Raw genomic sequence first — 20,984 nt, 5'->3', positions numbered from 1 at the left:
CTTTTTCTCGCCTCCTGGAAGCTAGATGCAACAAGGGGTTAGCTGCGTCCACACATTACTGTTTGGGAATTGTGACCGCCTACCGCTGGCAAGATCGCAATAAAAATATCTCAATGAAGATTTAATTCTGAGTATTCCAATTATGAGGACATTCACTAAATTACCTGAATGACATTAATGAACTGGATCAAACATGTCGCAGCATAATGTCAACCTAAGGCAGCACGGAACTTTATAAAGCTCTTTATAAAGCTCAGTGTCGGGCCAGCCTGCAACACATATTCCATAACTATTGTTGCTTTAAACATTAACAAATAGAACTTGTATTTTAAGATTTATTTAAAGCATGAGATGCAGGGAACAGACAGCAGGTCAGTCAGGCCCCTCATACATTAACTGTTATTCTCTCCACTGACACTACTTTGCATGTGTTTCAAAGATTACTTCGCTCCCATTTGACATATCCAGAGTAAAGGGAGAGAATTGGTTAAAATGCTATAATAAAATTGTGTACAGACGTTCATCATATTATTAATAATGTGTATTCATGAAAATAAAACAGAACCCATTGCCGTGTCATTGCTTATCCGCAATGCCGTGACTCGGATTCGAACCGAGGTTGCTGCGGCCACAACGCAGAGTACTAACCACTATACGATCACGGCGTGCTACATGGGCCATGAATGTGCACGGCTGAAAATTGGTGTCAAATGACACAATATGTCCGTTCTTGCTATGTCACTGATACATTGTCTCACATTACAACAATAGCCACTTCCCTAACATGTTGACCAGGCATCTGTTCCCTCTACTTGCCTCCAGTTACCAATGACTACTCTTATTTCGTTTCTGTACAGAGAAAGCCAGAACCTTTTTCTGTGCCTCAGGCAGGAGGCTGTTCTCCTGTCCTGTGCTTGATACTCTGCCTTGTGGTTCTATCGCCCGTGCTCTATAGACAATCAGCAATCACACATGAATAATGTTCAATATTGGAGGCTGATGAATATCACAAATCCATCCATCAAATCAATATCAGTCATTATCTTATAATAAAACGGATGCTAGGAAAAACATTGAAATATAAGTAAATATTAAAGTTCCCTCAAATTATCACAGCAGCTGGCTAAGGTAGTGAATTCAATATTCCAGAAATACTACTTACTAAACACAATATTTACAGATGTGTACAATAAATATTATGCTTGATTATTGAATTTGCACACCAAACAAAACAACCTAATTCAATAAACTAAACCAACATTAAACAAATAAATCGGTTCAGTTTAATTAGAGGTTGATTAACTCTCAGGATATCTTTTTATATAATACCTTTGAAATGATTGGATTTTGGTAATAAATTGAATGATTGAAGAAACACATCAGTTAATTTATTTATCTAATTTTCTTATAAAAGTTACTATTGAATCAACTTCCACTCGCCCTTCAGGGACTACATACTAGTTCATTATAACTCACTCCTTGAAAAAAGTTCTCATCTCCTCTCTGGTTTGTCACAACTCTTAAATCCATGTTCTCTAGTCACATTGCCACTTGCCAATGAAAATACTAGGAGAGTGAAATGGAGTTAATGTTGTTTGGCGGTTCCCAGGGACGCACTCCAAGACAAACATAAACTGCAGCTGGAGGATCATTAACTCAATGAAAGCTGCTCTTTGGACTGCCCAAAAATTGTTGGTCTTCCAGTAAAGAATTGTCCTCAACCCAGTGTCGCAGAATGGCACAGTCCTCTCCTCCAGCTGTTAGAACTCCAACCTATCCCGAAACTGCCCCATATCCCCCACCGACTCGGCCTTATACAACTTCTCATAGTACTTCCTGAACACTTTATTTACCTTTTCCTGCTCTGACACCAACTTCCCCTTCTCCACCCTTATCTGCAAAATATCTCTAGATGCTGCCTGATGCCGCAACTGGTGGGCCAACATACAATTTGCCTTCTCTTCTGCACCCCCCTCGCCTCCGCAGCTGCCCCACGGCCTTGCCCATCGTCAAGCTGTCAAACTGCCCCTGCAAACTCTTCCTCCCCGCCAGCAACTCCTTTGTGAGGGCCGCCGAATATCTCCTAACTACCTCGACTACCTTGTTTAACAGCCGCTGATGCTCCTCCCTCCTCATCCTATCAACCGTGTGCCTTAAACAAAATAATCTCAGCTCGGAACACCACCTTCAAAGCTTCCCAGAGCGTGGTCACCAACACCTCCCCATTCTGATTAAGCTCCATATAGTTCCTAATCGCCACTCTCACTTTCTCACAAAACGCCAGAAGGTCCGACTCCAACTTTCACCCCAGCCTCTGCACCTGTCCGAACTAAACCTCACCTCCAGCTAAGCGGCGCATGGTCCGAAATCACAATTCCCGCATACTCCGCTCCTACCACCCCAATCAGCACCGCCCGACTCGCCACGCAAAAATCAATTCTAGAGTACATCTTGTACACATACGAGAAAAAGGAGTAATCCCTCCCAGGTTTCTGAACCTCCACAGATCCACCATCCCCATTCTATCCATAAACCTTCTCAGCTTTCTCGCCATCCTCAACCTGCCATTGACTTGGGGCTCAACCTGTCAAACTTTGGCTCCATCACACAGTTAAAATCCTCTCCCATGATCAGCTGGTGCGAATCCAAGTCCAGAACCGTCCCTAGTACCCTCTTTACAAACCCTACCTCGTCCCAGTTAGGCACGTAAACATTGACTAACACCACATGCGTCCCCTCTCACACCCCACTCACTATCCCAAACCCGGATTGCGCACCTCCCTGGGCCGCACAAACCGTTTTCATGCTCAACAAAATGGCCACCATTCTCAACTTCGAGTCAAACTCCAAGTGAAATACTTGCCCTACCCATCCCTTCCTCAGCCTAACCTGATCCATCACCCGGACATGCGTCTCCTGCAAGAAAATCACCTTCGCGCTCAAACTCTTCAGTTGTGCAAAAACCCGGGACCTCCTGGGATGCACTCAAGCTTGGGGCAGCTGCCGCCAGCCAAGGCTCAATGGGGAAAGGCCATGTACACCAAGGGGAGTGAAATTGCAAATGGGTGGCACAGTGGCACAGTGGTTAGTGCTGCTGCCTCCCAGCTCCAGGGACCTGGGTTCAATTCTGGCCTTGGGTCACAGACGGTATGCTAAATTGCCCCTTAATTGGAAAAAAATGACACACTCTGAGATGCTCCACTTCAGCAAAGAGAACATTACAAACTTAGAATATTTTCGTTACAGAGATAATTCATTGCTCATATGGCACTCTTCTGGGCTGTAACCATTCTATAATTCTACAAAAGTGGGCCATTCTTATTTATGGGCCTGCTGATAGAAAACTGATTCTAAACATCTCAGCTTGAAGCAGAATATGAGCCACACTATTCCACATATTGACTGGCCCAGATTGTTACACATTTTCAAGACTGGTTCATTAGAAAATTGATTCAGGAGCTTCAGCCTGTGGCAAATTAAATTTCCAAAATTTACTTTGTTTTAAAACTAAAGTATCTACTTTTTCACAAGCACTTTTACCTTGTTGGGCACAACAATACATGTGTTTTTTGCTTGAACAAGACATTAAGCTTGACTGCCAAGACTTCTGTAGCCATAGAAAGGTAAAATGAGTGAATGGCATGTTGTTTACTGCAATATAAAAATAGGGATGTTTTGCTACAGTTGTACAGGGTGTTGGTGAGCCATCTGGAATACTGGGTACAGTTTATGCTTCCTTATTTAAGAAACAACATAAATGGGATAGAAACAGTTGAGAGCAGGCTCACTTGATTGGTACCTGGGATGGGGTTGGATAGGCTGGTCCTGTATCTATTGGGAGTTTAAATAGAAGAATGAAACAGATCCTATGGGGACTTGATAGGGTGGATGGTGAATGGATGTTTCCCCTTGTGACAAAGACTAGAACAAGGGGACACGGTTTAGTACTAAAATGTCTCCCACGTGACGGAGATGAGAAGAATCATTTTTCTCTCAGTGGATCATGAATCTCTTCCCCAGTGAAGGTACGGTCATTGAGGTAGCTATTAAGGTAGTGGGAATGTGGAGTTGAGGCCATAATCACATCAGCCATGCTCTTAACAGATGGTGGGACAGGCTCCAGGGGCCGAATGGCTTACTCCCACTTTGAAGTCCTATGCTCAATTCTGACATAAATAATGGTTACTGTAGGTGTAGGACTAGACCTCAGCACCGGGTAAAGTCTTGCAGCGGAGCAGAAATTAAAACGCTGCATTCTGGAACAAGCCTAAACATATTTTTATGCCTGTACTAAATTAACTATGTTTTAAATACATTTTCTGATTGAACACCTTATCTAATATAAAATGAATCTTATTAAGCACCAAAACAAAGACCCATTGCCGTGTCATTGCTTATCCGCAATGCCGTGACTCGGATTCGAACCGAGGTTGCTGCGGCCACAACGCAGAGTACTAACCACTATACGATCACGGCGTGCTACATGGGCCGTTGGACGCCTGACTGAAAATCAGCCTCAAACAGAACAAACAGGAAGTTTCATCCAGTGATAGCGATAACGTCACTAAACACGTCCGAACGACCAATAAAATTGAACGTGGTTCAAAAATATCTTATCTGTAACTTCCTGCTTTGGCCCTTAGCTTGAGATGAATAAGAAATTATTTTCATTTTGCAGAGCGCTGCTCCAAAATACAGAAACGCGGGTAAACTAAGCAGCCGGACACATTTGAAGGGCCAGCAGAAAGTTACGCCAGGGTAAAGGCAGTAATCCCGCACACAGCCAAACCCATTTTAGATTCAACGTTGCTGATCTCGCTGCTCAGAAAAGCACCGCATGTTCGAAATAAAAGCAATGAATTGTTTCTTGTCATCGCTAATGAAGGAGCCGCACCTCAAAATTAAGCATTCCTTTTACGAGGCTATTGCGAACATTCAAACACACAATCATGGCTTTGGGAACATGAATGTTCAGCTGAATAAAACTAAGACATGTCCTGAGATGTTTCAACGATACGTTTCAACTATGTTTCAAAACACCTAAAGTTACTTAAATTGTCACCCACCAACCGGAAAAACGTCAAAAACCTAGTTTAATAATATCTCTATTTAATAACTTATTTTCTCCTTGCTCGATCTTGCCGTCTTTTGAGCTATTCCCTGCGCACACATGGAAGCATTTGCTACGTTTTTGTGATCAGGTTGGTGAGAGCGGCAGTGCTGCGGGTGTTGTGGCATTCAGAAGAGAGCACATCACTGCTGCTGTACTGGAAAATACGAGTTGCAGCTAAGTTGTATGCTGGATAAGGAAAGGATCCACTTATATAAAAGTACGCTGCTCCTCTGTTATCAGTTGGCAGCTTTGTAAGTCACCATAAGAACAACGTACGACACAGCATGATCAGTACAACTCATTTGAGCTCACAGCAACCTCCAGTTGAATTGGAAGCCTTGACTTAGGTACTGATCTGGGATCAAACCTGGGACCCTGTTGCCTGCACCGCTCTTTGCCACTTTAATGATCAAAAACAATTTTCTGTACACTTCTAATGCTGCATGTTAAGTATGTTTAGAAATTCAGACCAAACTGAACAATGTTGCTTAATTCATGATATTTCAAAAAATCAAGTTATGTATTCTAATTGAATCAGAGTGAGAAGGGCTAAATAAATGATTCCATGGGCGCGATTCTCCGCACTCACGACGGGTCGGAGAATAGCGGGCGGCGCAAATTTTCACGGCGACGCTGGTCCGACGCCCTCCCGCTATTCACCGAACCCCGCACAAACTCCAAGTCGCCATTCCCGTCAAACTCCTCGAACGCGCCCCCGACACGACCAGAATCGCTAGTTTTTGGCCCCCACTATTCTCCGGCCCGGAAGGGCCGAAGTCCCGACGTCATCACGCACTGTTTACACGGCGTCCAACACACCTGCTTTTCAAGTTCGTCAACCAGTCGTGCTGGCTAACGACAGCTTTGAGGAGGTGAGCGCACCGCTCAGCGCACTGCTGGAGTCTGGCCACAACGGGGAAGGCATCCTTGAGAACTTGAGGGGGGTCCAGAGCGGGGAGGAGTGGAGGAGATGGAGGGGGGAGTGGGGGAGACGGAGGGGGGAGTGGGGGAGACGGAGGGGGGAGTGGGGGAGATGGAGGGGGGAGTGGGGGAGATGGAGGGGCGAGTGGGGGAGACGGAGGGGGGAGATGGAGGGGGGAGTGGGAGTGGGGGGGGGTGTTAGGGAGAGAGTGAGCTAGTGACCCGTCCAACCCCGTAACAAAATGTCTGCCACCATGCCATGGCGTGCCGGTCACAAGGACAAGGCCGCTGTTTGCCCTGTGGCTTACGGCCACAGGCTACTGACGCACCGGTGAGGAGGACATAGTTAACTGCCCGTTGGATGCAGAAAGTGACCAGGGGTTAGGCTGCACGCGTGTCAGCAGCGCGTCCAGGCCACCGGGACACACAGGTATCCCGTGGCAGGCGGCTGCCGAGGTGTCGACTAACCTCCCGTCTAACATGTCCCGTTTCTCTGCCCCCCCCCACCCTTCTGTAGGTTAGCACAATGTCTGTGGACAGAACGGCTATGTTCTGCGCAGTGGTTGGGGCCGCTGCACTGCATTTGGCGATGCAGCAGCATCCACACCCACAACCCGCAGTGGATGCAGGGACAGCTGCAGCAGCAGAGGGAAGGGCCGAGGAGTTGCCAGTCGTCGAGCAGCATGGGGAGGAGGAGGAGGAAGAGGAGAGAGTGAGGGTGCAGCCACGGTGCCAAAGGCGACGACCAAGGCTGAGGGTGTACCGTGTCCGGGTCTCTTTCCTAACAATGACGGACATCACCTGCAGGAGGAGACTCCGGCTGAGTAGGCGGACGGTGATACATATCTGTCACCTCGTGGCGCACCTCGCGCCACGTGGAACGGGGGGAGGACACGCAATCCCTGTTGCCATCACGGTGACGGTCGCTCTTAACTTCTATGCGACCAGCTCCTTCCAGTCTCCGAGCGGGGACCTCTCCGGGATCTCCCAGTCATCGGTGCACAGGTGCATCCGGGATGTGACCAACGCCCTCTATGCCATCGCGGACCTCTACATCACCTTTCCCGAGGACCGAGCAACTCAAGACTCACGAGCTCGTGGATTTGCCAGAGTGGCCGGGATACCGATGGTGCAGGGGGCAATCGATTGTGTTCACGTCCCCATGCGCCCGCCTGCAGGGGACAGGGACGTGTTCACAAACAGGAGGGGGACATACTCCATGAATATTCAGGTGGTATGCTACCCCCACATGAGGATCATGAATGTCTCTGCAAGGTTCCCAGGGAGTGTGCATGACTCCTACATACTGGCGCAGTCGTTCATCCCTGCGATGTTTGAGGGACGTCCCCCCCGGCTGAGGGGCTGGTTGCTAGGCGACAGGGGTTATCCGCTGAGGTCTTGGCTGATGACGCCTATACGGAGGCCTCAGACCAATGCGGAAACCCGATACAACGAGGCCCATGCAGCAACCAGGGGTGTGGTGGAGCGCTGCCTTGGCCTCCTGAAGATGAGATTCAGGTGCCTGGACCGCTCCGGAGGGGCCCTGCAGTACCAGCCCGACAGGGTCGCTTGCATTGTTGTGGTCTGCTGTGCGCTGCACAACATCGCAATGCAGAGGGGAAATGACCTGCTGCAGGAGGTGGAGGGAGAAGCCAGTGGCAGTGGTGCCAGCACAGAGGAGGAGGAGGAGGAGGAGAGGGAGGAGGAGGAGGAGGAGGAGAGGGAGGAGGAGCAGGAGGAGGAGGAGGAGGAGGAGGCTTGTGGAGTGGCGGGCGCAGCACGCAGACACGACCCAGGTGACGACCCAGGTGCTGGTGATGTCCAGGAGGCGGCACGACGGACCCGGCGAGGACGGCGGGCACGCGACGCCTTGGTGGCAGCACGGTTCACGCGTCGCATGTGACGTCCCCGCTGAACACCAAACCACCACCTGCATCGCTAGTCGTGCAGAGGGTCAACACACAAATGCCACCACCACAACCGCGCCCCCCCCCCCCCCCCCCCCCCCCAACCTCCTCTCAGTGTACACTGCTCCACTTCGACATCACCCTTACCACTGGGTCCAGACGGTATGGCACAACATTGATGGCTGTGTCAGCGGGTGTGATCAGTGCCATGTGGAATGATGACAGCCCGCTCTGCGAAGAGCTGTGAGCTCAGAATCGTTAGAGAGAGTCTGACCCATGGCAATAGCTGAACCATCCACCTTGGTGGCCGCTGAGTTCGTCACGGACACTCCATCACGTGCCCGCGTGGGCTAGCTGTGGGAGGGGGTGGGGTCGGGGCAGAGACTGCACACCCGGCACCGAAGTTTCACCGCTCGTCAACCCCAGCGACACTCGGTCACCATCACGATTCCTGTGGCTGTGGAACAATCACACGGTTTTACAAGTAAGGTGGAACAGTGCGTTTAATGTTAACAATAATTTACAGGTGCCCTAGCCCCTACAACTAAACTGTGCCCTTCACCCGTGCCAACTTACTCTGTGTCTCACTTTGTTGCCTTACGGGCCCTACCACTACGTCTACATGAGTCCCCAGATACAACAGCAGGAATGGAGGAGGACTGCTGCGAATCGCCCCCTTCGACTCGTTTCTCCTTGGCCAAGCGTTTCCTGGGGCGACCCGGCCTTGATGGGCCAGGCTGCTCTGCGGGCGTCTCGGATGACGTTGTGCCACCCTGCTCTGCCTGCTGCCCACCCGATGCACCAGGGATGGGACGGGGGGAGGCCGAGAATTCCGGGACGTCCCGTGATGAACTTAATGGGACAGGCCCCGAAACCTCCTCCTCCCTCAGGGAGCCGCCCGGTGGCCCCCGGGCCTCACTTTGGGACAGAGGTGCGAGCGGGGAGGTGCCCCGTCGTGCCACCAACACCTGGCGCTGCCAGTCCTGGAGGCCTGCGACGGTATCCACCAGGATCCGAACGTTTGCAGACACGGAGTCCAGGGAGTTAGACATTCCCGCCAGGGACTGTGCGACCTCAACCTGTGAGTGCACGACGCCATCCAGCACATGTGTCAGGCGGTTGATGCTCTCGGCAACTGACTGCTGCGACTGGGCCATGACCTGGTGAGACTGGGCCAAGGCCCGCAGGGCGCCGGCAATGTCGTTTTGGCTCTGGCACATTGCTGCCTGTGAGAGGGCAACCCTGTCCAGGGCAGAGGATGACGTGTGCACATTAATCCCAACGCCTTGCATAACCTGACCCATTGCCTCCACCGCGGATGCCATCCGTGCGGTGTCGGACTGGGTCGCTGCCATGAGCGGCACCACTCCCTGCTCGTGGACGCGGATCGACTCCTCTAACAGCGTCTGCAGAGTCTGGAAGACAGCCCTCATCCCGTCATTGTTTCCCTGGGTATCATGAGGCATCGGCTGTGCGGGTGGGTTGAGAAACTCCAGGAACTCAGAAAACGTCTGGGAGCCAGCTGCATGCTGGGCCTGGCCTGGCCTCCGCCAGTCCGGGCCCTCGTCTGCTCCGACCTCCACCTGCTGTACCTGCTCAGCTGTGATGTGCGAACCAGACTGTGACCCAGGAGCCTCATCACTAATTAGGCCAGCCGGGGTGAGTGTCTCTGGGATGGTGGATGGTGTGGGAGATAGCAGTGCCGCAAGCTCGAGGTCGTCTTGGGTTGACGCCTCCTCTGTGTCATCGTCCAGGTGAGAGGCCGCAGGGCGTTGGCGGTCCATTTCTGTTTCCTGCTCTGTCGCTGCCCTCTGGGCGTCCTGCTCCACAGATTCTGTTGGGGAGGATGGGACTCCCATCGGGCACCGAATGTTGTGCAGCCCTGGGTGAGGTGGGGCCAGATGCGTGTCTCCGCCTGGAGGCAGACGGCCCTGGTCGTTCAGCATCACGTCCTAGGGAAGAGAATGAAACGGCTTATTTAGATTCGCTCGGCCGGGCGCTGGACGGTCTCAGTGGGCAGGGTGTGAAGGGACAGAGGATGGGGGAGGTGTCCAAGTGGGCAGGGTGTGTGAAGGGACAGAGGATGTGGGGGGGGGGGGGGGGGGGGGGGGGGGTGTTTGTCATGGAGGGTTGTCTCACTTGTTGCAGCTCCGCCAACCTCGCATAGCACGACCTCCCGGGTGCCAGACCCCCCAACAAGGTCCAGTGCCCTCTGCTCAAACGTGGTGAGGGGGTGCAGGTTGGGCGAACCTCCTCCAGTCTGGTGCCGCTCACGGGTGTTGTGAGCAGTCTTAGCCTGTTGGGGGAGGGGGCATAGGTAGATCATTACAATATGGCAGGTATCAGCAGTCCGTTCAGATACTGGCACAGTTTGGGGGTCAAGTTGTCATAAGACCATTGCATCTCTCCACGGGGGCCAGAGCGCTGGGTCTGTGACAAATTTGTGAACCACCCTCAACTAACTCTGCCCCAATCCCCCTCCACCCCCCGTGCCAGGGGGGGAGGTGGGTGATTAAGTTAAGGGGGGAGGGATGGTTGTGACCGGGGGCACCCTCTTGGCACTTACCCTGGCAGCCTTGGTGAGGTCGTGCATCTTTTTTCTGCATTGCTCTGCTGAGCGAGGGGTCTGCCCCACAGCACTAACGGCAGCAGCCACCTCACGCCAGGCCTGGCGCACAGCGCTGGCAGGTTGGCGATGCCCTCTAGCAGATGATGCCCCTCCTCTGCTCGACGGCATCGAGCAGCGTCTCGACATCGGCCTCAACAAACCGAGGGGCAGCTCTCCTGAGCTCCGACATCATGGCCGACTGATTCTGTGCTCGCCCGCGCCTTTTTACGGCTTTGGCGGCGTCACGTGGGCGTGGTCGTATCGTCATCGCGTTCCGTCGTCATCGCGCATGGGATTGACGCGGCCGCGTACCTAGCCCATTTCCCGGACGTGAATACGTCGGGAAATGGACCCTTCCCGACCGTCGTCAAACGCGCCCGTTTTAACGGCCAACTTCGCGATTTTTCGCGGGTGCGGAGAATCGCGCCCCATATTTCAGAAACTCAGTGGGTGATAGATTTACCCCTTCTGCTGTGATGTGGAGATGCCAGCGTTGGACTGGGGTGAGCACAGTAAGAAGTCTTACAACACCAAGTTAAAGTCCAACAGGTTTGTTTCAAACACCTGAGGAAGGAGCAGTGCTCCGAAAGATCGTGTTTGAAACAAACTGTTGGACTTTAACCTGGTGTTGTAAGACTTAATACCCTTCTGCTGTGTTCTCTGAAAACAAACAAGTGCTGTATTAACATCAGTGTCTGCTGATGCTGCTGTTATTGTGACTGAATGAATTTGTTTCACTGATGTTTAGTTATGTTACAATAGTATAACTACTTAAATATATCATATATATTACAAGAAATGGTGCGAATAATGGTTATCAGCACATACATTTCATTCTGAGAAAGGCCAGCAAATAAATAAAATCAGTTACTCCATCTGTAACATGGCAATGTGATGCTGATTAACAAGTTGAACTCACACAGCCTAGCCTCAGATTCCAAGTCATATGTTTATTACTGGCTGTGAAACTGACTCAAAAGAGACACTCAGTTTATTTTGTATGTATACAGATCGATTTAAAAAAAAAATTTAGATTACCCAATTATTTTTTCTATTAAGGGGCAATTTAGCATGGCCAATCCACCTACTCTGCACATTTTTGGGTTGTGGGGGCGAAACCCACGCAGACAATGTGCAAACTCCACACGGTCAGTGACCCAGAGCCGGGATCGAACCTGGGACCTCAGTGCCGCGAGGCGGCTGTGCTAACCACTAGGCCACCATGCTGCCCTTCGATTTTATTTTTGACTGTGGGTGAGGTAAAGCTCACCTTCCACAGTAGCACAGAGGTAACACGGTACCACAGTGGTTAGCATTGTTGCTTCACAGCGCCAGGGACCCAGGTTCGATTCCTAGCTTGGATCGCTGTGCGGAGTCCATGCGTTCTCCCCGTGTCTGTATGGGTTTCCTCAGGGTGCTCTGGTTTCCTCCCACAAGTCCTAAAAGACGTGCTGTTAGGTGAATTGGACATTCTGAATTCTCCCTCAGTGCACCCAAGCAGGTGCAGCACTGTGGTTACCAGGAGATTTTCACAGTAACTTCAGTCCTACTTGTGACACTAATAAAGATTATTATTATTAATTATCACTTATTGAGGTTGAGAGGTGATGGGATCATTTGTGGCTGTACTTTCAAAGCCCATAAATACTATCTAGATAAGCGGAATTATTGCAGCCCCAAATTATTCCGGCACCTCCCAATTTGACAATTTCACATTTTCACACATTGGCTTCAATTCCACCCATTTAAAATTCTCATCTTTATGTTTAAATCCTCCATGCCCTCACCTTTCCATATCCATGTAATCTCCTCCTGCACTACAACCAAACCAACCCCCGCCAACCCATTGTATTCCTGAATTATCTGTGTGCTTCTCTGCCATTTATTCATCCACACCCTTGTTCTCATCTTTCACAGCGTTATCTTTAGCCACCTAATCCCCATGGTCCTTCTCAAAACCCTTCTTCCTCGTCAGGTGTGGCTCAGTTGGTAGTACTCTTGCCTCTGAACCACAAGGTTTGGGTTAAAGTCTCAGCATATAAAATCAAGTATGCCACTTCAGTGCAGTACTCAAAGGAGCATGGCATTGTTGGGGGCTGTTTATGATGAGATGTTAAACCGAGTTTCCAGCTACCTGTTCAGGTGGAGGTAAAAGATGCCATGGTACTACATTTCAAAGAAGAGCAGGAAAGCTATCCCTGGCGTCCTGGCCAATATCTAGCCCTCAATCAACATTACATTATTAGCCACATTCATAAAACAATGTTGGTAGAATATGGATGTTAGTTTCTGATGCGAACAGAAGCATCTTAATGGAAATGTCTGCAAGCAATTTGCTGCTTCCAAGCAAGATAGCAGTCAACAGCGGGGATTCTGACTGAAACGCCCCCTCCCCAGGGTGTTACGGTCATAGAACATAGAACAGTACAGCACAGAACAGGCCCTTCGGCCCTCGGTGTTGTGCCGAGCAATGATCACCCAACTCAAACCCACGTATCCACCCTATACCCGCAACCCAACAACTCCCCCCCTTAACCTTACTATTAGGACACTACAGGCAATTTAGCATGGCCAATCCACCTAACCCGCACATCTTTGGACTGTGGGAGGAAACCGGAGCACCCGGAGGAAACCCACGCACACACGGGGAGGACGTGCAGACTCTGCACAGACAGTGACCCAGCCGGGAATCGAACCTGGGACGCTGGAGCTGTGAAGCATTTATGCTAACCACCATGCTACCGTGCTGCCCTCAATTGTATACTCCCTATTGCATTCAGATCAAATCAGAATTAAATCAACAAATTTATGGGTCTGTTTAGTTTAATTCAACTGACTTAGCAATCAAATGATTAGAGAAGCTAGATTGTTTAAAATGTTGCAAATGAGTCCCTGACAAAAATTATCAAGTTCTATTTTGCATCATCTATACTTGTGGGGAAGCACAGTCCATGATTTACTTAAAAAGAAAACTAGTTTTCCGGCTTGAAAAGGAGAAAAATTAACGGTTGTGGTCAGGGAGTAGGAATGTGACTTCAGACCAGGTTGTCCAACGGGAGAATAACAATCATGCAAACTTTATGGGCAAACAACCCTTTTTTGCGATGTAGTATTTTATCATTCCATGATCACTGTTTCATATGCAAATTGTTCAGCGCTGTTATGTGTGGGGATATATGAAGATATTTACAGAGACAGCATAATACTAAGTCCATGTCTTTCTTAATAGAAATAATAAAATCACTAAAGTTATACAGTAAATCCAAAGTCCAAGCCTAACCTTAATACAGAATCCTCAAATGCAAGATTCCCACCTTTCTTTAGGACTTTTTTCACTTTGGTGTGGTTTCCCTCTCTAACAAATTGATGTAACTGCGACCCTGATGTATCAGCTTTCACTGTACCAAGTTGTATGGGGCAGGGCACAGGGAGCGGTACCAGGTGAGACATCCTAAGAGAAGTCAAATAAAAAGCAGGAACTCAATATAAAGTTAATTCACGGTCAATGCCTGAAATCTCAAATTCTTATATGAAAGTGTAGAAAAAACACTGCACCTTGTTTTATAAATGTATTTAATATTGACAGTAGATCAGTGACACATGTTCCTGTGGTACAGACATTTGAAACTCAAGCTGTTATGGGGCAGAGGGTTATTCTGTCACAGATGAGCCATGATCTCACTGAAATGAAATGAAAATTGCTTATTGTCACGAGTAGGCTTCAATTAAGTTACTGTGAATGGGGGAACAGATTTAAGGGGCTAAATGCCCAAGGTGCTAAATTCCTGTTCCTCGATGTTTCACGTATAACAGAACTTTAACACAACAGCAAGAAGTAGAAAGGAACCAAATATCAATAAACAGGTCTGGGCCCTGTCATTATCATATTGTTGTTTGTGAGAAATCATCCACAAATTGACTGTCATATTCCCTACATTTACAACACTGTAAAGCACTTTGGGACATTATGTGATTGTGAGAGACACTGTTGAAATAAAACCCTGTCTTCTTTATTCTTTTTATTTCCTTTCCTTTTTTCATATGTCATAAATAAAGGTGTGGATATGCCGGCATTGATAGATAGATAGATAGAACAGTACAGCACAGAACAGGCCCTTCGGCCCTCGATGTTGTGCCGAGCCATAATCAGGACTGGGATGAGCACAGTAAGAAGACTTACAACACCAGGTTAAAGTCCAACATGTTTGTTTCAAACACCAGCTTTCGGAGCACTGCTCCTTCCTCAGGTGTTGTAAGACTTCTTACAATAAAGGTTGTAATTAAGCCCAGCAACTGCAGGCCAATCAGTTTAATTCAGTGCTGGGGAAATATTTAGAAATGGGTGGTGGTGGTGGTTTTTTGGGGGGGGGGGGGGGGGGGGGGGGGGGGGGGATGACGAGGACCAGACTTCCATCCCAGGACGTCAAGTAGATGTCTTGATGGTTCTTCTTGTTCTGGATTGGGGTTCCCTCCTGGCTAGGGCTGGAGTGTTACCCTTTCTCTCCTTGTGCGAGTGGAAGTGGTACCTTGCCCTAGATGGGGTTGGATAGGTGGGATATAGGTTTAGGGTTGTGAGAAGTTCTGGGGACATCATTTCCTTTGCATTTTTGCATTAGGACGGTGCTGAACTAGGCCAGGTTCGGCGCCCTAGTTGGTATCCTGTTGTCCCAGGGGATCGGGGGTGCCCTCCCCTAGGAGTGCCTTCAGGGAAGGAGGGATTTGCTGGCCTGGGTTTGTCCCCCTCCCTCACCTGGGTGTCTGGATACTTGGATGGGCTCTTTTTCCCAGGGGTAGGTGAGATGCCCCCTTGTCGACTGGGTGGTTGGCTCTCCCCTTCGTTGGCATAGGTCAGGCAATTGCCTGAAAAGTGTGGGGTTTGGGTTGGATGCTGTCTCCCTGTTATCCATGTGATTAGCTCTTATAAAAGCAAATTACTGTGGATGCTGGAATCTGAAACAAAAGAGAAAATGCTGGAAAATCTCAGCAGGTCTGGCAGCATCTGTAGGGAGAGAACAGAGTTAACGTTTCAAGTCCAATGACTCTTTGTCAAAGCTAACAGTCAGAGAATATGGGGAATATTTATACTGTGGAGTGAGAATGAAAGACGAGTCATAGCCACAGAAATCCAGGGAGATGGGGTGCTAATAGCCACAGAAACCAAGGGCACAGAGTGCTAATGGTTAGCTCTTATGGTTCTTGCTTTTTCTTGTTTTCTCTTCTGGGATGTCTTGGAGGCTGAGGTCTCCACGTACCTCTCACTTTGCCCTTGCTTTTCCTGAGCTACTTGGAGACAAAGTTCAATCCTGGCCATGTTGAAGCCAGCTGGGCTTCAGTGGTCATGTCGGATTGGGTCCAGTTTGAATATTTATAGTGGTGTTGCCTTTTCTCCTGGTTGGTGGAGTGGGTTGTCTGGTTCCCGGTTGGTGGGTGGGGGGACGTCTTGACGGCCACCCTTTCTCGGTTGAGTGTTCCTTGGGTTTATGGTCCCATGAGTGCTGTGATGAGTCAGGACCTGGGCTGGGTCCTGAACTCTTATTATCTCGAGGGTTGGTTCTGGAAGTTCTAATCTTTTCTCTCTTTTTTTTTTCTAATTAAGGGGCAACTTAGCGTGGCCTATTCACCTACACTGCACATCTTTGGATTGTGGGGGTGAGACCCACACAGACATGGGGAAAATGTGCAAACGCCGCATGGATAGTGACCCAGGGCTGGGATCAAACCTTAAGAGCTGGAGTTCTCGTGGACGTTCTTTTTTTTTTTGTAGTGCTGGGTATGAAGTACCGCTCTTGGATTTTGCATGAGTGCAGTTGGGCCTGATATCTGAGAGAGATGCCTTTGTCAGGTTGCTGATGCCTGTGGTGCTCCTGGAGCTGAGGGGTTTGTGTGTTGGTGTGCACCTGATCTAGCCGTGAGCAGTGCAGCGTAGGAGGATGTGCACCGACCTGTCATGTCAAGTTTTTATGACTTTACCCGGTTCTTCCCTTGACTTCTGGTGGGGTCACGGGAATAATCAGTTTTACCCAATGATTTTACCGAGCCAGTTGTGATGATCTATTCCATTTTGTGCCCATGTATATTGAGCCCTTTTTACCGCTCTCCCTATGTATAGAACATAGAACAGTACAGCACAGAACAGGCCCTTGATGTTGTGCCGAGCAATGATCACCCCACTCAAGCCTAACGTATCCACCCTATACCAGTTACCCCCCCCCCCCCCCAATTAACCTTACTTTGACACTAAGGGCAATTTAGCCTGGCCAATCCACCTAACCCGCACATCTTTGGACTGTGGGAGGAAACCGGAGCACCCGGAGGAAACCCACGCACACACGGGGAGGACGTGCAGACTCCGCACAGACAGTGACCCAGCCGGGAATTGAACCTGGGACCCTGGAACTGTGAAGCATTTATGCTAGCCACCATGCTACCGTGCTGCCCACGGTATGATATTATTATTTTCCAATTAAGGGGCAATTTAGCATGACCAATCCACCTAACCTGCACATCTTTGGGTTGTGAGGGTGAAACCCACGCAGGCACATGGAGAATGTGCAAACTCCACACAGTGACCCAGAGCAGGAGTGCTAACTACTGCGCCACCGTGCGTCTGTTTCAAAATATGTGATGTTCTAATAAATATATTTTACAAAAATTTAAAGACAGAGTAAGAGTTTCGATAGATATTTAAAAAGAAGAGTTAACAAAGTGACCATTGGTCCTATAGAAAGTGAGTCTGGGGAAATAGTAATAGAAAATAAGGAGGTGACAGAAAATTGAACCAGTATTGTGCATCAGCCTTCACTCGAGAGGATAATTGTAACATCCCAGAAGTGGCTCTAAATCAGGAATCGAAAGGGAGTTATTCAGAAAAATTACAATCAGCAGAGAATTGGTACTTGGCAGAGAGATTGTTAGAATGGTGGTCTGAGGGCAGCACGGTGGCACAGTGATTAGCACTGCTGCCTCACGGCGCCGAGGTCCCAGGTTCGATCCCGGCTCTGGGTCACTGTCCGTTTGGAATTTGCACATTCTCCCTGTGTTTGCGTGGGTTTCGCCCCCACAACCCAAAGATGTGCAGGGTAGCTGGATTGGCCACGTTAAATTGCCCCTTAATTGGAAAAAATGAATTGGGTACTCTAAATTTAAAAAAAGAATGGTGAACTGATAAATCCATTGGTCCTGATGGAATTAATCCGAGTGTCTTAAAAGAAGTGGCCAGTGATGCATTGGTTTTAATTTTTCAAACTTCATAGACTTAAAGGGCCGAATGACCTCCCTTGGTGTTTTAACCTTTCTATGATTCTGTACTGAGGGGGTTTGAATAGCATTATGCAGAGTAGAAGGGCTCTGGCTCAGATCCCTGATAACGCAATGCTCGGTGTTGATAAATGCTTATTAGTTTCAATGCTGTGAACCTGCTCTTGAAACCGGTACCCTCATTGAGGGGGAAATCCCAAATCAGCAGAGCACCCTGATCCAGCTGAGTGTCAACAGCCCGAGACAGATGCAAATTGTCTGCAATCCTAAAACTACTAAGGCCCTCCAAAGGGGTGAATGACAATGGTTTAAAATTATTCCCCCACCCTCTGCCCCACAGTGGGAGCATTGTGTCATCCCGGGTTATCTCCTCTATCCTCATCATTCCTACCTCAGGGATCTTGGCACTCTGACCCTTGACTGGAGAGCCCACCCACTCCCCAGGTTGCCATTGCCTGGACTAGGGTCTATCTCCTTGTCCCCAAGAGTCTCTCTCTCCCCACCCCATGGGTCACTCTCTCACTCACCCCACCCCAAGGGTCTCTCTCACCCACACACACCCCAAGAGTCTCTCTCCCCCCCCCTACGGGTCACTCTCTCCCTCACCCCACCCCAAGGGCCTCTCTTCCCCCCCCCCCCCCAAGGGGGTCTCACCCCCACAACCCAGCCAAGAGTCTCTCCCCCACCCCAGGGTCTCTCCCCCTCCCCAGGATCTCTCCGCCCCCCAGGGTCTCTCTCTCCCCCCCCCCCCAGGGTCCCCACACCCAGGGTCTCTCTCCCCCTCCCCAGGATCTCTCCGCCCCTCAGGGTCTCTCCCCCCCCCTCCAGGATCTCTCTCTCTCACTTACACTCAATTTTCATTCACAGCCCCCCATCTCTTCCTCTCACGACCCCCCTCCCCAATGTTTTCTTTGCCCCTCTCTTCCACACCAATGACTCTCTCTCTCTGCCCACCTCCCCTCCGTCTGTGTCTAACACCCCCCCCCCCCCCCCCAGCACCGCCGCCATTTTGAATCGTCTCCAACTGTCAGTCGGAGATCCGCGGCTGGAGGAAGGTTTTGACCTTAAATAATCCAGTTTAATAATTTTGATGGATTGATGATTGGTTTTACCTCCTTTCCTCGCTTTACCACCCGGCCACAATTTCAGTATCTCTATCTTAATGTCACCGATTGTTTTTGTGTAGCATTTGGCGTCGAAGCCAGGAGGAGACACGCGGCCCCGGGCCGACGGCTCTGAGAAGGCAGCAGAAAACGCGCGAGCTGGCTCTGCTCTACGGCTCCCCCGACACTGCCCCCTGTGGCTGTCTCCAGCACTGCCCCCTGCGGCTCCGCCAGCACTGCCTCCTGTGACTGTCTCCGGCACTGCCCCCTGCGTCTCCCCCGGCACTGCCACCTGTGGCTGTCTCCAGCACTGCCCCCTGCGGCTCCCCCAGCACTGCCCCCTGTGGCTGTCTCCGGCACTGCCCCCTGCGTCTCCCCCGACACTGCCCCCTGTGGCTGTCTCCGGCACTGCCCCCTGCGGCTCCCCCACCACTGCCCCTTGTGGCTGTCTCCGGCACTGCCCCCTGTGGCTGTCTCCGGCACTGCGCCCTGCGGCTGTCTCCAGCACTGGCCCCTGTGGCTGTCTCCGGCACTGCCCCCTGCATCTTCCCCGGCACTGCCCCCTGTAGATGCCCCCAGCAGTTCCCCCTGCGGCTCCCCTGGTACTGCCCCCTGTGGCTGTCTCCGGCACTGCCCCCTGCGGCTCCCCCACCACTGCCCCTTGTGGCTGTCTCCGGCACTGCCCCCTGTGGCTGTCTCCGGCACTGCGCCCTGCGGCTGTCTCCGGCACTGCCCCCTGCGGTCCCCCTGCACTGCCCCCTGTGGCTGTCTCCGGCACTGCCCCCTACAGCTCCCCCGGCACTGCCCCCTGTGGCTGTCTCCGGCACTGCCCCCTGCGTCTCCCCCGGCACTGCCCTCTGTGGCTGTCTCCGGCACTGCCCCCTGCGGCTTCCCCAGCACTGCCCCCTGTGGCTGTCTCCGGCACTGCCCCCTGCATCTTCCCCGGCACTGTCCCATGTAGCTGCCCCCAGCAGTTCCCCCTGCGGCTCCCCCGGTACTGCCCCCTGTGGCTGTCTCCGGCACTGCCCCCGCGGCTCCCCCACCACTGCCCCTTGTGGCTGTCTCCGGCACTGGCCCCTGTGGCTGTCTCCAGCACTGCCCCCTGCAGCTCCCCCAGCACTGCCCCCTGTGGCTGTCTCCGGCACTGCCCCATGCGGCTCCCCCAGCACTGCCCCCTGTGGCTGTCTCCGGCACTGCCCCCTGCGTCTCCCCCGACACTGCCCCCTGTGGCTGTCTCCGGCACTGCCCCCTGCGGCTCCCCCACCACTGCCCCTTGTGGCTGTCTCCGGCACTGCCCCCTGTGGCTGTCTCCGGCACTGCGCCCTGCGGCTGTCTCCAGCACTGGCCCCTGTGGCTGTCTCCGGCACTGCCCCCTGCATCTTCCCCGGCACTGCCCCCTGTAGATGCCCCCAGCAGTTCCCCCTGCGGCTCCCCTGGTACTGCCCCCTGTGGCTGTCTCCGGCACTGCCCCCTGCGGCTCCCCCAGCACTGCCCCCTGTGGCTGTCTCCAGCACTGCCCCCTGCAGCTCCCCCAGCACTGCCCCCTGTGGCTGTCTCCAGCACTGCCCCCTGTGGCTGTCTCCGGCACTGCCCCCGCGACTCCCCCGGCACTGCCCCCTGTGGCTGTCTCCAGCACTGCCCCCTGCGGCTCCCCCAGCACTGCCCCCTGTGGCTGTCTCCGGCACTGCCCCCTGCATCTTCCCCGGCACTGCCCCATGTAGCTGCCCCCAGCACTTCCCCCTGTTACTCTCCCCCCCCCCATCCCGGCCAGCAGCTCCACCAGCACTGCCCCCTGTGGCAGCCTCCACACTCCAGCGCCTGTTCGGGTACACAGAGGGAGAATTCACAATGTCCAATTCACCTAACAGCCCGTCTTTCAGGATTTAGAACATAGAACATCGAGCAGTGCAGCACAGAACAGGCCCTTCGGCCCTCGATGTTGTGCCGAGCTTTGTCCAAAACCAAGATCAAGCTATCCCACTCCCTGTCATTCTGGTGTGCTCCTGTGGGGAGGAAACCGTTACCACAGGAATTAGTTGATGCTAAAACATTGAATATATTCAAGAGGCAGCTGG

At 51.4% G+C, this 20,984-nt stretch overlaps 1 protein-coding gene and 2 non-coding genes across 8 annotated transcripts in view; all 3 read right to left on the bottom strand.

The window, feature by feature from the left end:
• Positions 1-19,063, bottom strand: part of LOC119975096 — a 207,652-nt gene extending 188,589 nt beyond the window's left edge. For 4 of the 6 annotated variants that reach the window (XR_005462651.1, XM_038814615.1, XM_038814618.1 and 1 more), the window contains exons 1-2: positions 18,919-19,062; positions 13,864-14,000 (exon numbers count right to left, since the gene is read on the bottom strand). Coding sequence is in view for 4 of the 6 variants with exons in the window: in XM_038814615.1 (XP_038670543.1) it covers positions 13,864-13,999 (136 nt within the window). In the remaining 2 variants the exon portion in view is untranslated. Of the gene's footprint in view, positions 1-13,863; positions 14,001-14,104; positions 14,231-18,918 lie in introns of all 6 variants that reach the window. The other 2 variants (XM_038814616.1, XR_005462652.1) reach the window with 2 other exon arrangements.
• Positions 594-665, bottom strand: trnah-gug. The gene has a single exon. It is a non-coding gene; the product is annotated as a tRNA-His (tRNA).
• trnah-gug lies at positions 4,405-4,476 on the bottom strand. Its single transcript has one exon. It is a non-coding gene; the product is annotated as a tRNA-His (tRNA).
• Positions 19,064-20,984: the final 1,921 nt, after the last annotated feature.

Source organism: Scyliorhinus canicula, chromosome 12 (assembly GCF_902713615.1).
Source record: "Scyliorhinus canicula chromosome 12, sScyCan1.1, whole genome shotgun sequence".
Lineage (NCBI taxonomy): Eukaryota > Metazoa > Chordata > Chondrichthyes > Carcharhiniformes > Scyliorhinidae > Scyliorhinus > Scyliorhinus canicula.
Note: the sequence above shows the minus strand (reverse complement) of the source record. Positions and strands in the feature narration are given on the sequence as shown.